The sequence below is a fragment of the Lampetra fluviatilis genome, chromosome 29 (genome assembly GCF_964198595.1).
Source record: "Lampetra fluviatilis chromosome 29, kcLamFluv1.1, whole genome shotgun sequence".
NCBI classification, from domain to species: domain Eukaryota; kingdom Metazoa; phylum Chordata; class Hyperoartia; order Petromyzontiformes; family Petromyzontidae; genus Lampetra; species Lampetra fluviatilis.
Window position 1 is genome coordinate 2,660,671 of NC_136303.1, and position 15,320 is coordinate 2,675,990.

The following is a 15,320-nucleotide window of genomic DNA, read 5'->3' on the forward strand; positions in this document are numbered from 1 at the left end:
AGCCCATTGGGGGGGGGGGAGGGGTGTGTGGGGGAGGGGTCCCACTGGCTGGAGCCAAGGGAAGGGTGATAGAGTGGGAACAGATTGGAGATGAGTCAATCTTCTCTGTACCATCTTCTCCTGGAAAGCCAAGGGTATGGCACCTCGAACACCCACAGGATGGGAGTTTTACAGCATTTGCGTGATACACACAACCCTCACCTCCAAAGTTCCGGGTTACTGGCGGACGTAGTCACCACCGCAGTGAACACAAATTACCGGGAGGTGTTGTGAGTTCCACTCATGGATTGGGCAGAGTGTTCAGAGCTGAGAAGCGATGGGACGAAAAATAATAGATCATCATTATGTTTCCTTAATTGTATCCTGATTGTGCTTTTGGTGTTGTATCACGATTCCACAATGTTGCTCAACGCACAATGGCACCATTCCATTCCAAGGATCAACTCCTGATTGCAGGCTAGGAATCGTGTAAATTCAAACAGCATAAATACACTCAATTGAGCTCAATGCGTCCGGATATATATATTGTCTTTGGTAAAAAAAAACGAATAAATGTCCTCATTGGCCGAATGATGTTCGTCAGTTAAGTGGAAAAGTCTATTGTCAGACATTCGAAACAGATTCCTCCCTATCAACTTCTCCCGTGGAGCACGGGGGTCTAGCGTCGTTGGGAATTCTATCAAAACTACGCAGTCCTCGTTCACCGAGCAATGCTTTACAATACACCCTCGCGGGGGGCCACAAAAACACAACTGGCGGTTAACGTAATTTATTTTAATTCTCTCAGCCTAATTGTCTTGGCAAGCTTGAGGGCTTCCTCGGAATGGGAGTTGACAAGCTCTGGAGAAACCACTTAGTTCAAATGCGTTTATTTGTTCTGTTGCCCGTTTAATCGAGATGCACGCACGTGGGCCAAGCATCTGGGTTAAAAAGTAAAGTCCGCCGGACAATCTTATGGCACCCGAGCGTCGCGATCAGGGAGCCCTCTCTGTGCAAGGCCGTCCTTTGTTCAGTGCCTTGTTTATCGCACAACTGCTGTTTGCTTTACCCATCCGTCCCTGTGAATACTCATACTTTATGTTTTGGGAAGAGCTCCCATGAGAGGGATGGACATCTGTCGTCTGGTTTAGCCGAGACAGCATGGTCTGCAGACTTGTGTCTGTGTATACACGTTTAATATTAAGGAGCCAAGCTGCCAGCGTGTGTGTGCAAATACAAGGACGAAGATCCCCCGTGTAGCCTGAACAGACTGTTGGGGCAAGTGCTGTTTGCGAGCACCTATGAAGGCCTGGCACGGCACACGAGGGGGTGGGTGGCCAACACCACGCCCGGCCGCCTTTGTCTTCAAAGTGGCGATGTATTTACACACCACGCCAGGTACTCATTTGCGGCTCAGTCGACCTAGGGGAGGCCCAGGACCGGTTCTGATAATCGTCACTGGTGTTGGCCGTTAGCGGGAATCGAACTCGGGGCGCCGGGTTCGTAGTGCAGCGCGCTGACCGCTACACTACCGCTCACGCACACACACACGCAAAGATCATTCTTGTAACCCAATAGACTGTTGGGGGAAATGTGGTTAGTGAGTACCTATAAAGGCTGAAATGGTGCCTGCATGAGATGATGGGGTGGCTTGCACCACACCGAACTTCTGCTACACAATCACTGATGCATTGGTTAATTAATAATAATAAAAATCGGTTCTTACGCTCACAATGCACGCATTGAATCGTGCGTAGGAGAACACTTTATGAGCCGTCCATACATGTTGTATTTAATTAGTCGATGTGAATCCTGTAGCACCCTAGAGGCTCGACGTGCAACACAATGAGAAACAAATATATTCTCAAATTAAATAGCCACCCTGAATCGTGACAATTCATCAAATCTCAAGGGGGCGATTCATCACATGCCTACCAGTCACTTTTGTCTCCCCCCAATCTGGATGATTTAAAAGTGCACAGCTCTAGTGGCTTCCTAATATTGAAAAGGAAGAGTGTTCCAGACGGCCGCAGAAGCGCACCTGAACGCCCGTTCGATGCAGCGACCGTCTATGTTCGATTGCTAGCCAAAAAGTGTACTCATGCTTGAGGGTGTGTAAATGTGCGTGCTTGTGTGTTCATCCAGCGTGCGTCTTCGATGCTACAACAGCGGTGCAATGAGCCGTCTCTTGATTGCCTATGAACAGACGCCTTGATTGTACGTATGTACGTGTGCTGAACTTCTTTCGCACCGTACGTAGCCGACCGTGATAATCGGACGTGTGGCATGTTGATTGACGTACTGATCGATCGACATGATTAATCATTTACCATTTTGGGGGGGGGGTGGGTGGGAGCAGCAATGGCGAGGTGCTGGAAGTGTCTGAGAAGTATGCGCTGAGAGCCAACGGCAGCGAGCTGGTGGTGAAGAACGTGGCCAAGGGGGACGACGGGGAGTACCTGTGCAGCGCCGAGAACAAGGTCGGAGAGCAGGACGCTGAGGTGACCCTGAAGGTGTTTGGTGAGTGGCCTCCCTCCCTCCTCTCTCCTCCACCCTCCTCCCCCCACCTCCTCCCTCCTCCTCCTCCCTCCTCCCCGCTCCCCCTCCTCCCACCTCCCCCTTCCTCCTCACTCCGCCTCCCTCCCTCCTGCTTGTTTGTTGCTGGCCTGCTTGACAATTTTGGGGCCTGTGCCCAGCAACTGTGTAGTAAAATTAAAAGGGACCGAAATCTTTCAAGCAAAGTCTTTATTTGAAAATATGAACCGGCTATGGGCACTGATCCCATCGTTGTTTGTAGGGTTAAGTCACGTGGTGGTTTTATACTAAAATCCATGTCATTAATGATACGAAATTTGGCATAGAATTACGATGTGGCCTAACCGAAAAACGTAGGGGTCGTAGCATTGGCTACAGAAAATCTACATTATTTGGTACAATTTTATTATTTAATGCAAGGTGATGGATATGGCAGTTGTTATTCTTGTAAACGTATTTGTGTGTTCGGAGTGGGTATGATATTCATTGTATAAATGCAAACGGTGTACGTTTTACATTTAACATTCATGTATACAAGTCATTACGTATTTTCATTGTGTGTGTCAGCCAACATGCTGGACATTCAGTTTCACACCGAGATGTTCCGTCTCAAGGGATTTTCCAGAAGAAATATTTTGATTCATGAATTGAATTAAAAATAAAAGGAGACATAGGTGACAAGGAAGCAACAAACGTACATACAAAATAAGTGGCAACAATAACCAAGCAATGGTAGAACAGTTCCGAAAGGCTCAATGGCAACATCAAAATGATGTGAATAAAACTCTTCAATTCGATACGATTTCAGTTAAAATATTTATGCAGCAGAAGGGATTAACACAAACCAGTAATTCGTTGGGTCTTTCGGTAAAGTCATGTAGATAGACCTAATCATAACAATAAAAAAATAAAAATGAAAATAAGGTGCACGAAAAAGAAAAAAAATATCACAACGTTTCGATCGCAACACAAGCAATCGTCGTGACATTTTTTTTTTCATTCACTTCATTTTCATTTTTTTTTGTTATTATTTTTTTCTATCTACGAGCCTTTACCGAAAGACCCGAAGAATATGAATTCCTGCAGTCACGAAAGATACAAACCAGTAAATTTAAACAAGGTCGATTCGAGATGCGGTGAGAGGCAATTATCAGAAGCACTTATATTGAAATGGTCAAGCAATTAATCCGTGGTAATCAGAGGTAACGGGGGAAGGACAACAAGCTAAACGCAAAAAGCAGGGTGTAAGAAATGTTGTTTCTTGCTGTGGTTGTCCCACCTGATGACGGAAGCTTGTGTTGCTTCCGAAATGTCGTGATTTAATTTAGTTATTTCTATTTTTTTTTACTTACGTGACTTTACCGAAAGAACCAAAGAGTAAAGAAATGAGTTTTCAATCTAGATTTAAAAGTGCACAGCTCTAGTGGCTTCGTAATAGCGGAAGGAAGAGCATTCCAGACGGCCGCAGAAGCACACCTTAAAGTGTGAGATGCAGTGACCTGGTTGAGAACCTGTTTCGTGATGGGTGTCTGCCCGGTTTAAAGTCTACGATCGCAGCTGCTCACTGCAATGACATATTCTACCTTTTACATTGGAAAAGAGATGCTTTATAGCGTAGAGAAAGAAAAACAACACTGTTGTTTACTTGTACGTTTTTTTTTGCGAGCTCCGATTTTAATTGGAGTTCTCCACATGGGAATCGCCCGTGATATTACTGCGATTGTCGTAATTATTAAGCTGACTTTGTTGAGAATTACTTCAAGAACAAGGGTGGCCCCTCAGGTGGTTTCCCCGTGGGCTGCCGTGGAGAAAAAAAAGTGATACGGGGAAAGTGGCGGCATGAGCAAGGCTGAGCCCAGGAGATTGTCACTGAGGACTGCAAAGTGCTATTGTTCGTTAATTATAAATATAGCTTCAGGACTGTTGCCACAGTCGTGCCTATTGTTGTATTATCGTCCACGGCCATTACCCGCTCCTCCGCCCTACCAATGATAAAGCGCTTGCTCTGTGTTAAGTGAGCTAAAATAGTTTAAGGTGCGAGAGCGAAAGTCCTCTTAACTGTGACTGATGATTTACCGCTCGTTTCTTGGCATAATCTGTTTGGTGATTCATCACCGGCGCGGGTTTTATTGTACGCGTGCGCAGGAAGTGGCAGGCTGAAATGAAGCAATTAAAATTTGTTTGGAGGTTTTTTTTGGGGGGGCAGATAACCGGTGTAATTTGTGTCACAGTTCCAGCTCCGTATTGTTTAACCGAAGGCTGAGGCGCGCGAGGAGCGATTGGGGAATTGTTCTGAGGCTCGTTTAATGCTAAATGAATCTTGTCTTGTTGCGCTGGGTGTTGTCTGTTTTTTAAATGTTCGGGGAACTGAAGTGAGCTGAGGGGGGGGGTGAGGAAGAAGTAGTTCAATGGACATGTAATTGGCCAGATGTGAAAGGGCATAATGTGGTGTAATTAACTGAAATATGGAAAATGTATTGGGACCCGTGCCAGTTCATTTATCCAGCCGTTCAATCATCCGTTTTGTAAAAAAAAAAAACGTCGGGCACGCGATTAAACTGGCGACAATAAAGAAAAATGCGGCGGCCTTGTCACACGCGTGCGCGCTCGCTCGCCGTCGCGTTGGCGGGGATGGGGGGAGCGGATCAAATTTCGTGCCGGGCGTGCGGCACACGTCGCGTGGATCAAACTATTCGACGATTTTGATTTGACCAGGTAACGCCCACTGAGCTATGTAGCTCCCTTTTTTTTCAGAAGCGACCTGGCCATCACAAATGATAGCTCAGGAAAGTGGCTTATTCATCGCGTGGAAATTTATAGCAGCCAAATTCTCCAACCAACGCACGTTGATTCAAATTGTGGAGGGAAAATAAACGCAGGGCCCCGGAGAAAATCCACGCGTCCACGGGGAGAGAGACACCGCAAACTCAAAATATACAGCAGCAGGCATCAGGGTCGGGTTCGAACCCACGACCCCCGTATACCAGGTGAGGCAGTTAACGTCTCCTAGCCACCGTGGTGATGATGAGAGAGAGACACGCAAACTCAAAATATACAGCAGCAGGCATCAGGGTCGAGTTCGAACCCACGACCCCCGTATACCAGGTGAGGCAGTTAACGTCTCCTAGCCACCGTGGTGATGATGAGAGAGAGACATGCAAACTCCAAATATACAGCAGCAGGCATCAGGGTCGGGTTCGAACCCACGACCCCCGTATACCAGGTGAGGCAGTTAACGTCTCCTAGCCACCGTGGTGATGATGAGAGAGAGACACGCAAACTCCAAATATACAGCAGCAGGCATCAGGGTCGGGTTCGAACCCACGACCCCCGTATACCAGGTGAGGCAGTTAACGTCTCCTAGCCACCGTGGTGATGATGAGAGAGAGACACGCAAACTCCATATATACAGCAGCAGGCGTCAGGGTCAGGTTCAAATCCACGACCCCCGTATACCAGGTGAGGCAGTTAACGTCTCCTAGCCACCGTGACTCGGGACAGGCTCACCGGTTTCAGTGACCTGGCGGAGGCAGTGAGCTGTGAACCGTCGCGTCTCCCCCCCCCTCTTTTGCGGCGCAGTTAAACCGGAGATCACCTACCTGGAGAACAAGACGACGTCGGAGCTGGAGGAGCAGATTGTGCTGACATGCGAGTCCGAGGGGGAGCCCCTGCCCACCATCACCTGGAGGAGGGTCAGCGACCAGCACGTGTTCCGCCAGGGGCAGCAGGTGAGAGAGGGTTCCAGAGGTCAAAGTTCATTCGCGGTTTTGCGGTCGCCCGGTTAGCTGTGAGAAAATGAATATTGGAGAAGACCGTTTCTCAGTCTCGCCTTGCATAATGCTCAACACATGAGCGTTAGGAGCTGGTAACGATGGGTAACACGGGCTGTGTGTGATAATCCTGGACAATAACTAACGTGTGAACTGTGCCAGTTACGTGCTTGCTGGATACGGTTTGCATGACAATCGGCACCTAACGCTCCACTCTAAAGCCGTGTAATGAGACACGCCCGACTGCCGGGCTCTGCGGTTGTTAACAATGAAGAACATAAAAACCTACAATGTAAAAAAAATAAGATATTTGGCAGCGTGTTTCTTTTTTTCTCTCTCTCTCTCGGTTGTTCCCCTCTGTATAACCACTCCCTGTCTCCTTACATAGGCATCTTGGACTCGTCCAATCACCAGACAGGTATACTCCCTGTGGCATCTACCGTCTGTGCCTTTCCTGAGACTCACCATCACCATCCCCCGACCCCCAACTCACCCCCATTTCCAATTAACACGACTCACCACAAAGTCCGCGTGCGAGACGTTTTGGCTAGCACTTAGCCTCGAGTAGCGTAGAAAGCAACTAACCAGCTTCTGGTCAACCTAAAGCATCCTAATATGCGTATTTTTATTATTTTGCATATTGTGTTCGCTAAATAACCGCATGGTAGATGGGCCAGTAGATGCGTTACTAACAGAAACTTGTTATTAATCAGTCACCGTGTCTGTAGTTGTTATGACGGCGACGGTGATAATGACGATGATGCTGATGGTGTTGCACTATGTTGAATTAACAGCAGGGTTAATTAAAAATTGTCTTTTGTTGTGGATATTTGTCACCAGCGGTATATATTGGCAAATTTTGCTGCCGCGAGGTGTAACATTCCGGAGTGTGATTTGACGCCCCGTGGTGAAAGACGGCCTCCCGTGGACAGAGCCCTCCAAAGGTCTTTTCTTCACACTTGTCAGTAGCAAGCGGTCGCTGTAGAGACCAGGAGGCAACACGAATGGTTGACGAGCAACACTTTTTTGACGTATTTGCTACAATAGCAAGTGGAAGTGTGAGGTTTCACATCGAGAATTTCCTTGTAACTTCCAAACAGTGCCCACATATTGGGCTCTCGTCTCTTACATTAGATGACAAATAGTTTAACATTTTTCACGTAGGGCAAAAAATGCGGCTTTCGGTCCAGTGCTTAATTCCCAAAACTCCAACCTTCATCTCTCCACGATGCAGCTGGCCATGCTTACGCTCGTCGTCAGACGTGTTCGTACTCTTGACGACTCAAGCTTGCACTTGAATGGAGAGGGCTGCCTTTCCGTAGAGGGAGGAGCCCTATTCTGCACAGAACGATGCAATGCATTGTTAGTACAAATTGGCTTCAAACGTGGTCTTGCGGCAAGACGATGTGCACGCGCTGGCTCGTATCGTATGTCACGGAACGTTGGGTAATTTAGAGGCAAAGTCCAAAGCGGTTTCCTGCTCGAATGAACATTGAGACGGTGCTCATCCAACGCTCACAGCCCTGAGAGACGGTGCTCATCCCACGTTCCTATGCCGAGGGGTTAACCTATCCCAATGTGACAACCAATGTTGTATTTTCCACAAGCTGGTACCTATTTGATCGACCCCAGAGGGATGATAGGCTGGGTTATCCCGCCGCCCCAACCAGGACGGGAACTCGTAACCTTCCGATTAGCGAGCCGCTCGCTCTGCCTTTGAAGCCACCTGACAGGCGTTAGATTTTTTTTTAACTCGAATTTTAACGTCGACGTAAGTGTATGGGACAACGTAAGTGCAACAAACATTCACACACACAACGCAGAATAATACAAAATACATCTTTGTATGGAAAGAAGAAAAGTGAAGCTGTTACCCAGAGGGTAAAATCAATTGCTCGACTTTTCAGTGAAAGGCCTTCATTTTGACTGCACTTTGACCGGAGAGCGATTACTGGGCATGATTTTGAATTTGTAAAAATTTCAGAACATACACAAATGCACGTTGGGGGTGGAGTGATGGTGTACCGCGCTGTTAGCATGCTACGCAATAAACCCAGCGATCTGAGCTCAATTCTCAGCCATGGTTAACATCAGTGGCGAGTATCTAAACCATCTTCTTGGTTCTTTCGGTAAAGTCACGTAGAAGGAAAATAATAATAATACAAATAAAACATAATAAAATAATTCTGTCGACAGACCTGTTCTCCACCTGAAGACGGCTGCTTGCGTTGTGGCCGAAACGTCGTGAAAATTATTTTATTATGTTTTATTTTTATTATTTTATTATTTTCCTTCTACGTGACTTTACCGAAAGAGCCAAGAAGATGAATCCCTGCAGTCACGAAAGCTTTAAATCGATATCTGAACCATCCTGGTCGACCCCCCCCCTTCACCAACCCACACTGACCAGCGTGGTGAAGTATAGTCAAACAACTCTGATGACCGATGATGCGGAGGAGGCCTTCATCCAGCAGTGGACTGACAAAGGTCTATTTATTTTTTACGTACACATAACTTGGTAACTTTTAAGAAGCTACGACTGTACACATTGTTGGTGTATAAATCTATAGCGTTTGGATGTGAAGTTTTAAGCTGGGATGTTATTTTACGTGTAATAATAATTCACTCAGCGGTTGCAAGCGTGCATAGCATCATTTATCTGTGAGTCACAGGACCCAAGTACATTTTCATCACACGGTGTTGAGTCAGAGTTCATTCTGTCCGGAAGGAGCCAGGGACCTATGGAATTAATCCTGAGATATGTTTGACTTATGACCTGTGACCTAGATGATGCTGAAGGGCAGCATACATGTTTCCATATAACATATCTCATACAGGCTGCTAGCATTTAACCTATCGGTGAACTTGATGAGATCACAGGTGAACAGGTGGTTGAGGGCAAATTACAAAATATAGGCTTCAGGTCACTCGTACAATGCAGTTCCATTCAGCATTGCAGATTAGAAAAGAGAATCGTTGCATGCGCAGGACGGGCTGGCACCACGCTGGATTTTCACATTGGGTGGATGTCGCTGCGTGCAATGAGTCGACGCTGCCACAGTGGAACTCAACAATTCGGTCACGTGGTCGTGTCACGTGGCGCGTGTCACGTGGTCATGTCACGTGGCGCGTGTGCGGACGACCGCTTCAGATGGCCGTTGCCTTAGCAGGCCACCCTAAACCCTCATTGGCTGGCCGGTTCACCTGGCGTCGACTTAGCGTTCCAAAGTTCGTCCGAGCCGAGGTGGCGGGCACGTTGGCGCCTTGCCACCACTACGGCCAGTCAAGTCAGACCTGAGTGGCCATCGCGTGGTGAGATGTTAACTACCTTGCCTGGTATACAGGACGTCGTGGGTTCCATCCCTACCCTGACGTCTGCTGTATATTTGGCGTTTGCGTGTTCTCACCATGGTCGCATGGATCTTTCTCCGGGTCCTCAAGAATCGACACGCGTTTAGAGTATTTGTCTGCAATAAGTGTCCACGTGATGATAAGCAACTGCGTTGAGCTGTCATTTGTGGGAGCCAGGTCGCTTCTGAAAAAGAACTACGTAGCTTAGTGGCCCCTTGCCTGGTTCAAACAAAATAGTATCACAGTTTAGTTTTGAAGTGATAAACCTCACCTCTGCACTCAAGAGCTCGTGGAACGTATATATATACACACACTCGCAGCACTTGTACCTGCCGACCATCCGTCCACGTGCACACACCCGCCTGCATGCCAGCACGCCTGCTTCGTGTGACTTCTCCCTCTCACTTGTGCTGACCGTGGGGAGCCGTGGGAATCTGAGGAAGCACTAATTTCCTCGCCTCGGTGCTCGTGCGATGCGCCTTTCGCGAGTTACGAGCGGGGCGCGACGAGCGGATGACCGGTTGTTGAAAGAAATCGAACAAGCCGCGGGGGCACGAGCACTTCCACGGGAGGCAAAGTTGGTTTTCCTTAAAGGCGTTTTTCGGAAGCGCGCACTTTGACAGTTTCACGGTGGCAGTTGTGTGCCGTGCGAGGGGATGGGTCTCCTGATGTCAGCTCTCCTCAGTTAAATGCGCCGTTGACAAAAGCTTCTCCCGGGGTTCTAGATGCAAGAGGCAAAATATAATTGTCACGATCACGTTTACATAAAAATATATACCCATAGCATATTAGATACCCCATTGTGTGCATAACGGGGTATCACAACACACATATAATCTGTGCATTCACACATTATATATATGTGTTGAGAGCATATATAACATACATAACACACATTATATATGTGTGTTGAGCGTGATTGTACAGTTCATAATTGCAGTATGACATCAATCCTTCTGCAATTATGGGTGCATCTTAGAACTGTTTTCCTTATCAACCACAGATAATGTCGTTAAGCTTGGTCACGAAGTAAATGATTTTCAACTTAGCACTGAGTGCTACGTAACTTATCTAATGCCACCCAACTCTCTGGAAACTATTCACAAGAAAGCCTACGATTTTAAATGGTATTATGGATTATTTTGCGTCGATTACAAATTTTTAGGATGGCATATTATTATTTTAACGCTGCAGTCATCGCACAATTTTTATACCATGAATGATGTTCACTTTTGTAAAAAAAAAACTGGGCTTTTCCATCAGAATTTCTGCACAAACAATTTGAATATTGTTCTGTTACACCAGGGACTAATATGTTGCAGCTCAGTTGGAGGGCCTTCTCGCAAATTATTTCCATCACCATTAATAACGCACACATAAATGGCTGAACCCGCAGTGAATTTCCACATACGATGCACGTTTCTTTGTTGTCTCACCGCTCATAAAATACACAAATAATGAACTCCGCGTGCATGTTCCACATAAGTCGTGAGTAATTAAGCCGTCGCACCCACACTAACCCCACGGCCACATGCATACACGCGCATCGCTCGTGCAGGAATAATGTACGCAGTGGGAGCAAGTCGATTCCAATTAACCTGTTTCCTATGCTCTCAAATCTTTCGACCATGGCAAATAGACACATTTGTATTATTATAATTAAGATATACATATATACACATTAAATAATGCATGTATGTTGAACTTATTTTGCTCCGTACATAGCCAACCGTGCTAACCGGAGGTGCCGGTGAAAGATAACATACTAAACACAAAAAGCAGTGTGTGTTAGTGCTTCGAGGAATTCGTTATCATTCTAGGTGATTTTAAAGTGCACGGCTTCCAGTGGCGTCCTAACATTGGAAGGAGAAGAGCGTTCCAGACGGCCGCCGCAGAAGTGCGTCTGAAAAGCGCGCAATGGCAGTGACCGTCTTTGGTAGCAACAGAAAAAACGTGTTTGCCTTTGAGTCTGATGACCGCTTTATCCATGTATATATCTGCGAAGGGAATTGAGTGCTTTCTGAGATCTCAGCTGTGGCCCCCTCCCACCCCGCTCGGGTGATCATTGTCATTCTCTCTGCGTGCCGCCCCCCCCCCCCCCACTGCTTTTGTCTTGTGGGCGGGCGGGCGGGCCCTGTGCAACCCGGACAACCCTGCAACCCACCCCCTCACCCCCCCCAACCCGTCCTTGTGTTGACGCGAGCAAGCGATTCGCGAATCGCCGAGCGCTTTTGCTCGCTCGCCTCGAGATTTTGAGTGCCGTGCCAGAAAACTCTGGGGGCTTGTGGTGGCAAAGCGCAGCGAGAAGGAGAAGAGGAAGACGAAGAAAAAAAACCTGTTCCTGACAATGTCAGGGCATACCGAGTGGGTTCATTAAAAAAGAAATCCATGAAAAATTAGTGCGAAGTAAAACAACGTATGGATTCTATATATATATAGTTTATATATATACCTTGTGCCACTTGTGACAGGAATAAGCCATCTGTGAAATGTCACCTCTCAGATGATATTTTTCACAGAAGTGCATTTCTCTATTAAGCCGCTCGAAAAAAGTTTGCTTCGGCAAAGAAGGAATAAATTGGCTCCATAATGTGAGTTATAATCACGCGGACCGATATCAGTCACGGCCACCGCTACAATTGGTGAGGAGGGTGACTTGAACGGATCCTGGGGCCCCCCTCCACTCTGCTCAATTTCGCCTCCACCAGTAGCCCCCCTCTTTGGGAACCTGCACTGACCAGAGTGCTCAAGTTTGTGACAAAATCCCGTGACTGACATTTCCATGGATCGACAAAGTGCTGTCTTTCGTCACGGTTACTATTTCTCTGTGGCCATGAGGGCATCCTGATCACGTTTCACGATTTTATTTCTTCGTAATGACTCTGGCCGCCTACGCGACTATGAGACGTTAAGAAATGCGAGGCAAATGGGAGATGTGATGTTTGATGACTTTAACGCATCTTCTTGGTTCTTTCGGTAAAGTCACGTAGAAGGGAAGTAATAAAATAATAAAAATAAAACATAATAAAATAATTCTCACGACGTTTCGGCCACAACACAAGCAGCTGCCCTCAGGTGAAGAACAGGTCTGTCGAGGACGGCTGCTTGCGTTGTGGCCGAAACGTCGTGAGAATTATTTTATTATGTTTTATTTTTATTATTTTATTACTTCCCTTCTACGTGACTTTACCGAAAGAACCAAGAAGATGAATCCCTGCAGTCAGGAAAGCTTTAAAGAGACTTTAACGCATTTAGAAAGGAAATATTTTCCTGAATCAAAATAGCTTATGATGACATCTATAATATACCTTCTGATATTTGCTGTGGGTTATGATTTTTTTTTTGTAGGTGTTGTGTTTATTGTTTCTTTAAAATGTTCCTATGAATGATGGGTTCTTTTATAGTCCTACCTTTGCTTTCATTTTTTGATTGCCTTACAGTTATACAGATTGAGTGTGGTTTGAATGGCCAACACTTATGTAGCTGGGCTATCTATAATATATTTTCATGTTGCCAATTATAGGCATACAGTCATTGTCAGCGTTTAACAAAGAACATTCCTCTCCAAAGAGCAGTTCAGCTTTTTAGTTCATTCAATCAATGGTGTAGGTTTTGACGTGAAATTGACGGAGTCGTACGTAATTTTTTTTGCCAACTAAAATTGACATTAGTTTCACTCACCTTGACGACGAATGAAGAGCAATGATTTTGATTTCGGTTTCAATACTCGGCTCTGCTTCCTCTCTCACGGCGAGTGCGTTGAACTTTGGCTCCGCTGACATTTGAAAGGACGCTGACACTTTTTAGTGAAATAACTCTTGCCCAAATGACTTTTCCTGCCGGATGTTCGTCACTCGCTTTCATCGCAACCAGAGCCATCGCCAAACTGCGTCCAACATTTTTAAGGCCTGCAGTCGCAAAAGGAAAACCGTTTTCATCATTTAAGCTGCGCAAAATTCGGTATTTTTAAAGAGAGAAACTTTCCGACGCTCGACTTAAAATTGCAGAATCATTTCCGAATTTACGAAAAACTATTTTATTTCATACAAAGGCCGCGCGTAACCGATTTACCCGACCCCAGCAAACGCTCCTCCGAATGCGACGCCTCTCATCTTTCCTTCGTCTCTCCCCGCTCGTTTTTTTTGTTCGGTTTTTATTCTCCCCCTTTTGTGCGTAGACGCTGGAGGGCCGCATTGAGGTGCGCTCCTACGCCAAGGTGTCCTCGCTGACCCTGCGCGACGTGCAGTACACGGACGCCGGCGAGTACATGTGCATCGCCAACAACAACGTGGGCCAGGCGTCGGCCGCCATGCACCTCGACGTGGCATGTAAGCCGTGCGCCTCTTGCGCGTACGTGCGTGTGTATGTTCGCGCGTGAGCATGGAGAATGAGGCCCGTGAAGGACGCTACCGGTCGCTTGGAGGCAGTCGCCCTCCGGCAACAACGGGGGGGCGGAGGAGCGACGCTCTCAACAACAACGAGCGGACCACCGGGCGGCTAAAATGCAGCGAGTTTGCACAGTTGGGGGCACAGGTGGTGCATCTGCCAGTCGTCTCGATCAAGTCAACCCATGGCACCTGTGCCTGTCCCGTCACCTCCTGTCAACGAGCCTCCAATACTTCACGTGGCCTCAAAGTGCAGCTGGCCTGGCACAGGTGCCGTGGGTGACGTCACCGTCACTTAGTGGCGAATGGCGCGGATATTGACGTTGGCGGCATGTGAATTTATGATTTCGATTTTATTTATTTCAGCAGGAAGGGCCCGATGAGCCGTTCGGCTCTATTTCACGCGCGTCCATAGACGGCACAGGTGTTTATACAGCACGGACCTTAGTTACAGTCACGGCTGCAATCGGTCGCGGGTACGTGCGCGCGCACAGATGGGCCCAAGTTCGCCGGAGAGAAGGTGACTTACCACAGCTGGCCGAACAACGCGGTGAACGTGACGTGCGAGGTGCTCGCCAACCCGAAGGCGGCCGTGAGCTGGAGTCGCGACGGGCAGCCGATCCCCAGCGCCAACCTCACCAACGTGATCGTGCACAGCTTCCCCGGCTTCAGCGTGCTCGAGGTGAGCGAGGGGCTCCGTGGCGCTGGCAGGCACCGGCGGCTGCGCGTGGTGCGAGCGAGCGAGTATTTGTAAGTGCCTTGTGCTCCGCGTGAAAACATCAGCGTTGGAGAGACGAAGACGGGCGGGCGTGATGCTGGCCACACATGTTGGAGGTAGTTCTGCGATGTCTCCTTCTGTGGACTTTGTTCTCCAACAAGAGGCTTTACTAAAAGAGCTCTGAATGGACGCTGTCGCAAGGAGCACCGCTGATGGAATTATTTGAACGAAGTTTTTTTTTTAAATGACGCATCTCATGAGCCACTGTCCATCGTGTGTGCGGTTCATTACAGATTACACCGGAGTCGCAGTCTGACTTTGGAAGCTACAACTGCGTCGCCGTCAACAACATTGCGAGCGAGTCCAAGGAGTTTGTTCTGGTGGAAGCAGGTGTGTTTGTGCGTGTGCCCGTGCGTGTGCTTGTGTGTGGGGAGCGGTAGTGTAGCGGTTAGCGCGCTGCGCTATGAACCTGGCGACCCGGGATCGATTCCAGCTCAAGGCTAACACCAGTGACGATTATCTGAACCGGTCCTGGGCCTCTCCTAGATCGACCCAGCCTTAAATGAGTACCTGGTGCGGTGT

General features: G+C 47.6%; 1 protein-coding gene across 1 annotated transcript in view; it reads left to right on the forward strand.

The window, feature by feature from the left end:
- The window catches only part of NCAM1 (neural cell adhesion molecule 1), a 209,225-nt gene that overhangs the window by 140,833 nt on the left and 53,072 nt on the right, over positions 1-15,320 (forward strand). Inside the window, 6 exon segments of the mRNA XM_078869992.1 lie at positions 2,339-2,499; positions 6,094-6,242; positions 6,673-6,702; positions 13,813-13,963; positions 14,515-14,702; positions 15,032-15,128. Of these exon segments, the coding sequence (XP_078726118.1) occupies positions 2,339-2,499; positions 6,094-6,242; positions 6,673-6,702; positions 13,813-13,963; positions 14,515-14,702; positions 15,032-15,128 (776 nt within the window).